This window comes from Sinocyclocheilus rhinocerous, unplaced genomic scaffold (assembly GCF_001515625.1).
Source record: "Sinocyclocheilus rhinocerous isolate Xijiao unplaced genomic scaffold, SAMN03320098_v1.1 scaffold257, whole genome shotgun sequence".
NCBI lineage: Eukaryota > Metazoa > Chordata > Actinopteri > Cypriniformes > Cyprinidae > Sinocyclocheilus > Sinocyclocheilus rhinocerous.
Window position 1 is genome coordinate 578,905 of NW_015634026.1, and position 7,746 is coordinate 586,650.

General features: G+C 37.6%; 1 protein-coding gene across 1 annotated transcript in view; it reads right to left on the minus strand.

The window, feature by feature from the left end:
* LOC107745214 (ephexin-1-like) overlaps nucleotides 1-7,545 on the minus strand; it is a 27,482-nt gene extending 19,937 nt beyond the window's left edge. The window contains exons 1-3 of the mRNA XM_016559070.1: nucleotides 7,076-7,545; nucleotides 801-900; nucleotides 190-393 (exon numbers count right to left, since the gene is read on the minus strand). Coding sequence (XP_016414556.1) covers nucleotides 190-393; nucleotides 801-900; nucleotides 7,076-7,283 — 512 coding nt within the window. The 5' untranslated portion in view covers nucleotides 7,284-7,545. The remainder of the gene's footprint in view (nucleotides 1-189; nucleotides 394-800; nucleotides 901-7,075) is intronic.
* Nucleotides 7,546-7,746: the final 201 nt, after the last annotated feature.

The following is a 7,746-nucleotide window of genomic DNA, read 5'->3' on the forward strand; positions in this document are numbered from 1 at the left end:
ATATATATATATGTATATATATATATATATAGGCCTACATATATTCAGTTACATATATTTAAAAATAAAATGCAAATACTGTTTATAAATATATAAATGCACACAGTCTATGAATTTATTTAAGTTACACACTAAAAAACGGATAAAAAAAAAATACAATTGAACTTCTCTTCTGTCTGTCTCTCTTACCGGAGTGTGATGTTGTCCGGGTCGGCAGTGGTGTGAATGTCATTGTCCTGCATAGTGCAGGCACTTGTCGTCCGTTCACTCAGCTCTTCCATTTCTTGTCTACGCAGCCAACCTCCCGGTGTCGCCAACGGAGACCGAGAGCGAACTCCTCCCAGAACAGTAATCCCGTTGCTCGGCAACGAGATTCCAGAACGAGAAGGTGGACTGGTAAAGATACATAAATATTGTTAATACTTAAATAATGAGAGCTTTGAAGAAATTCTTAGTCTTCTTTAAAGATCGAATCCCCACTCACAGATATGGTGTCCTCTACAAACACACGCACATAAGTGAGCCCGCATGTTGCTGACCACATGAACACAAACAGAAACAGCCAAGCCCAAACACAGTCACCCACACACCTTCAGTTCTCAACTCTAAACTCTCCCACCCACACACACAGACAAACATCTCTCATCCCGAGAAGATCATAACATACAGTTGAATCATATATCACACCACACAATAACTCACACTCAAACACTATCACTGACAGACAGACAGACAGACAGACAGATAGACAGATAGACAGATAGATAGATAGATAGATAGATGTGTTTGTGTGCACTCACTGATGTGTTCTGGGAGAGGGGGTAAGTCGATTCGCTGCAGAGGGGCTGAGTCTATTGTAGGAGGCGGGGTCCACTGCTGGTTTAGGAGAGGAGGTGGGGCCTGATGGAGAGAATGGGAGTGGCTTAGATTAATGAAAAATAATTAAACAGAATAAATGAGTTTGGACACATTTGAGTGGAATAGACTAACATTGAATTGACCTAAATCCGTCCTTGCATGACAGTCCTAGAGACAGGCACAGTAAGAGACTACAAAAATGTTTTTATAAGAAGGAAAAAAAAAACATCAGAAGTACATGGTATCAGAGACAAGTAAAACCAATTGTTTGGCTAAAGACTATTGAGATGATGAATCTGACTGCCAGAGAAAGGACTTCATTGCAGGCAAAACAACATAGTGGTCATTCACTTGTTACCACACACACATTCACACACAAACACACACCGACAAATCAAACACACACACTCATGTATAAACACAGAGGGCCCATTGTGAATGCTGGCTGCGCTGCCTGAAACTTTGTGGGCACAGGAATGTGTAACTGGGGCCTCAAATGGAACTTTCAGTAATTGTGTGTGTGTGTGTGTGTGTGTGTGTGTGTGTGCGGCTGCCGAGAAAGTCTGTTCAGTTTCCCCCTGAATTTGTCTCCTCTGCAAATTCTGAAGTCTCACGGACAAAGGACGCATCTGAAATGCTTCATTACCGCCTTACACTGTTTCCCTTAGCTGCTCTCTTGACCAAGCAGCTTTCTGCTCGCTCAGTCTATACGAATGGCACGCGGTCACATGCGGTTATAGTGTGCTATTTGTGTTCCTGGATCGTGAGTTAACTAGGCGTGATCAGGAAGATCGCACAGCATGTTTGTCAAACAACTCCTTAAATAAATATTGATCCATGCGTCAATAAAACTCTGTCGAGCACTTGACAGACTTGTCTAGGAATGCTAAACTTTAACTGCTAGGAATTCCACTGATGCTTTATAATATGTTCTGGCCTAATTATGAACAAAATTAAAAAATATATATAAATATTTACTAATGTTAATAAAAATATATTTAAAGATATCATTTGAAATTTACTATAATGTCTAACTAGCTTTTTTGAAATTAAACCAGATGAGCATTTTGTTTTTATGAATGGGCATCTACTTCTTCACACAGCAGATCCCAGTTCCTACATTTAGTCTATGAGAGAATGAGCACTTGATCTGAGGTTTAAACCACACCTGACTGACTAACCAACATCACGGCTGTGAGTTCAAACTGAGGTTAGCTCAAAGAAAAACTCCTAAAATACAGATTAAAAAACAAGGACAGACTAGATCGGGGTCAATTTGTCACACCACAATGTGACACCAAAGTTATTTTATGGTCACACTATACATCGGTTAATAATTTGCTTTAAACCCAGTTTCCAATAGTGTCACCAGATCTGGAGCAGCAATCAACAGTGAATGGGGTTGTTTTCCCAGCGGGCACTGCAATTTGAGAGAACCCTGTAATGATGCATGCAGAGTTCAAAAAGTGTGTGTGCTTTGCATTGTTTGAACAAATCAGCAAAACATATGGTACACCGACTACCTATACATTGCTAGACCAAGAAGTCTAGACTGTTTAGAAAAAATAGTCATGTTATGTAACATTCAGTACTTCAGATGTGATGCATTACTGCCCTTTTATATAATACATAGTCATATTTTATATAATATACACTGCCAGTCAAAAGTTGAATACACCTACTCAGTCTTTATTATGACTATTTTCCACATTTTAGAATAATACCAGGTTTCAAAATGAAATTATACAAATGGAATAATGTTATGACCAAAAAAATCAAAACCTTTTTGCACATTCTGGACATTTACTAAATGTTATGAGCTGTATCCTCCTGAGATACATTTTAAACAATATAAATAACATTATAACCATAATTAAGGTCAAATGTTTCAAATGCTATTTTTATATTTTTTCAAACATTTTAGATTTACTGGTAGTTTTATTTATTTGTTTACTTTTTTTTTTTTTTTCTGCATATAGCATATAAAGCCCAACTTGTTTTAGTTGTTGTGGATTTTCCACATAAACAACAACAATGTAGGTCTTTTAAATATTAACCTTTTTTCCAGAGAGACTTGTTTCCTGGTTAAGGGTAACAACACTGCATAGACTTTGTACAGTAAGACTGGGGGATTACCGTATGTGTACATTGCACTTGCACTAACTTATGAGGCATTACAAAACAAACAGATTTACATTTAACATTAGCAGTGGAGTAAATCCTTTGAAATCCAAAGACACATTCTCACACACACCCTCTGACTCTTCATATTCACACCAAACTGTCAGTGAATAAAAAAAGAAGTGACAAATTCCAGAACAGCACATATTCACACAGTCATATTCACTCAGAAACACACACACGCTACAGTCACAGACAACTGCAAAAATCAAACACCACACCAGAGTGGAGAGCATGATTTATACTAAAAGATGCTGGACTGTGCACTGTATTCTGGGTAATCAAGTCACCCATGTTCTTAAAAATGTAGCAGTGGCTCAAACATGATGAACATACACAATAATCAGTGTAGCGTACTGCTGAATCTAAAGCGTTATATAAAAAAAAAATAGGCCTAAGTAATCGAGTTTACAGGCTCAATTAAATGTGATGTGATAAACGGCCGTGTATCGCGAAATAATAATAAAACATGTTTATTTTATTGAGTTGTATTCGCAGGATGCACGCAACCCGACATCACATTTTTTATATTTTTTCAAACATTTTAGATTTACTGGTAGTTTTATTTATTTGTTTACTTTTTTTTTTTTTTTTCTGCATATAGCATATAAAGCCCAACTTGTTTTAGTTGTTGTGGATTTTCCACATAAACAACAACAATGTAGGTCTTTTAAATATTAACCTTTTTTCCAGAGAGACTTGTTTCCTGGTTAAGGGTAACAACACTGCATAGACTTTGTACAGTAAGACTGGGGGATTACCGTATGTGTACATTGCACTTGCACTAACTTATGAGGCATTACAAAACAAACAGATTTACATTTAACATTAGCAGTGGAGTAAATCCTTTGAAATCCAAAGACACATTCTCACACACACCCTCTGACTCTTCATATTCACACCAAACTGTCAGTGAATAAAAAAAGAAGTGACAAATTCCAGAACAGCACATATTCACACAGTCATATTCACTCAGAAACACACACACGCTACAGTCACAGACAACTGCAAAAATCAAACACCACACCAGAGTGGAGAGCATGATTTATACTAAAAGATGCTGGACTGTGCACTGTATTCTGGGTAATCAAGTCACCCATGTTCTTAAAAATGTAGCAGTGGCTCAAACATGATGAACATACACAATAATCAGTGTAGCGTACTGCTGAATCTAAAGCGTTATATAAAAAAAAAATAGGCCTAAGTAATCGAGTTTACAGGCTCAATTAAATGTGATGTGATAAACGGCCGTGTATCGCGAAATAATAATAAAACATGTTTATTTTATTGAGTTGTATTCGCAGGATGCACGCAACCCGACATCACATTTTGCATACTATTTTACCTAAATAGTATCCGAGATTAGAAAACAATCTCTGAAAAAAATTTTGTTCGTCAAAAACATTGCACAATCAGAATCCGATTCATACCCACAACTAACGTAGTCAGATTTGTGAGTATGAACTCTGATGAACCGGATATTTTTAGCGAATCTAAAACACACTGCTAAGTGATTTAATGTCTTCCTATGAACAGAACATGAACATTTTCTCCTATTTATCTACTCAAAATTAACACCAATTAACACATTGCAAATCCACCATTTAAAAGGGCTATTAGTCAAAAATAATGATGACTACAAAGCAATTTAAGATAATAATAGCATCATGGTAAAGAATTTAGCATTGGCCTTTGCTTTAGATAGCCTAATTAAAAAGCAAGATTCATTTTCTTTGACAAAGTAAAGTAGGTGTGCTTCATAATGGCTTTAAGCAAATATGCAGATACAGAATTCATTTGTTCAGCCATAAAAAAACAGCTTTCTATGGAAAAACTGGTGAGGCCCTATACATAATACAATCATTAACCGTGTCACATAAAATGCAAAAGATGCTAATATGCATACTGTAAGTATGCAACAATTGCTTACCTCATGCCAAGGACTTCACACAGCATTGGGTTTAATGTGTTAATGGGTGATGAAGAAACCAGTGTATGGTCTGTACACCAAGGATGTATTCTGGAGGCCAAACTACTAATATATCATGCTGTGTTGTTTTGCTGGTCAGCTTCAGCAGTTGTTGGTAGATTCCATGAATACAGCATGTGGGCAAAAAAACCTCAACTGACAGCCATTCAAAAGCAGCGTATTCTGATGAAATAATTTTTTGAAAGACAAGTCACAGAGATTTCATCAGTGACACATTTTAGATCTATTAGAATAGTGAAACTGACTTGAGGTATCTGTTTACTGTCTAATAGAGTAATGTGGGTTCAAAAATGCTCTCAAAAATGGAATACCCAAGAAGCAAAGACAGTCACTTCCAAGTTTGTATACTTTCAGGGCTTTGTGTGCTAGCAAAGCAACCACCATTGAGTTTAACAGAAATGCTAACATATAGTTTTCTTCAGTGGTCTCTTGGACTTTATACTGACACCTACTGATGTGGAGGTACCATCACGCAGAAGCAAAGGTCTTCAGTTGAAGCAATACCTTATACTCATCCATTATTAATTTCGCAACGGAAAGCGACTGATAATGAGATGGCCACCAAGATAAAGTGAACAATATTCATGTGATCTCAATGGCGGCCACCATAAAGGAGTTTTTATAGACCACTGATATGACTTATCCAACACATCATCGTGAACACTTGCCCGACATTACTATTGATTTCGCTTAAAAACTATTTTTGTGCAACATATGTAGAGATTATGTAAGATTCATTGTGATGTTTACTGAGTTGAGCTGATGAAAGGGATGTCAGTTTCATTGTTTATGGGTTTAAGTCTTAGTGTCATGCCAGTAATAGAGCAGGTCTTTCTAATGCTTTCAAGGGGAACATCACAGTGTCATCTTTGATCCTGACATCTACAGAGCTTAAACTCAACAACAGAGCCACAACTAAGGATATCGTGTTATTTTATCATTCACATTCTCCACAATGGTTGATTTGGTCTCAGTAATGCATCTATAAAGATGCTCGTGCTCATAAAAACACGCACACATGTAATTCTCAGAACAATTAAACACAAACAGTGAACAATTAAACCAGTTTCTCGAGTTTCGACCGCTTTGCAATTTACCGCGGGGCAAAATCATTCGCTCTCTCAGAAAATCTCTACGACTACTGGTTTGCCAAGACATAATTGTGTACAAGCCATTTAAATACACTAAATGTTTTTTTTTTGGCTCTGATTGGGACCAGGACTTGTTTGACAGACAGATCTATCACTGCTGTCACTCATCAGTGGCATCAAAATCAAAAGAATCCATTGAACAAATGTCAAACACAGCAAGCATGCCTTAACTTCTTAAAGAAGTAGTACTTAACTTTTGATCATACTAGTGTAAAACTTTGATTTCAGTTGTGGATTCACCTTCACTCTTAAGAATAAAGGGGGGTTTCACAGCGATGCCATAGAAGAACCATCTTTGGTTTCCCCAAAGAACCCTTCTGTGATCATTCTTAAAAGAAGTTAGTGTGAAGAACATTTGAATAATCTAAAGAACCTTTTTCCACTCTAAAGAACCTTGAATGGAAAGGTCAGTGCATGTTCTTCATTCAACCTTTATAGATGCCAATAACAGTAAAGGTCACACAAGTAAAATGAAGAGGGTTCATTTTCAGTTAAGCTAGTCTATACAAACCATAGAAAACCATAGTTTTACAACATACAGGGAACAATAGTGCATTCTATTTAGACCCCACCACATTTGCTAGGTAGCGCTAATACAACAAACATATCACTTTCAGAAGCATACATTGTGTCTCATAAAGAGTTAGTAGTCAAACAATGAGCGAAGCTTCACTGATTTTAAAACGACAGATGTTACTCCTTTAACAATAAATATGATATTATTTATATACTATTATAGTATTTTTTATTTTCAATAGCTTTTATTTTATATTTTAATTTTCAATGTCATTTTTGTTTAAGTTGTAGTCATTTTGCTGTGATTTTGTCAACAGTATATGTGGGGTATTCTAGAGTTTAAATAATAATATATATAAATCAATAACAGAATTCTCACTTTCTTGTTTTTCTGAAGACGAAGACAACTTTTTCTTTCTCATTGAGCGGTAAAACCGTGAATTCCGTATCGGAGCTCTCCCGGACAATGTCTCGTTGTCATCATCATCATCATCCTCGCTGGGCAGATGGGGCACTGGCGTCTGAGGTTTGGTCTGGACCTCTTGAGGTTTATGGCCCCACATTCGGAACAGGGCTGTCATCGCCATCAGCTATCAGTAACGAGATCCAGCCGTTCATGGAATAATCCCCATCTGACAAGCACAGCAGGAATTCCCATCCAGACTGAATCCAAACGTTCGGGCTCCCAAACACACAATCCCACCACAGTCACTGAGAAGCTATGCACCCTTTCTAGATAATCAACTCTCTCGTTCTTCTTTCACCTCTTACTTTTTCCTCTGCCTGAGGGGCAGGCGTGTTGTTACTGACTAGTTCACTAGGTCTTTCTCTCTCTGAATCCTCTCCTGTCTAGCAAACCTGTCCTTTGGCCCTCGGTGTCAAAGTTCTCCCCCCCTCCCTCTCATTCATTCTCGCCGGCCCAGCCTCCCCGTCTCTCCCGCCCTCTTGTCCTCCTCTGTTTATCGCTTGCCTTACCCTGTTCTCCCCTGAGCGCATAACTTCCAGCCCCACTTGTGTATCAAACAGGTAGAGTCAGTCATCTAAAACAGC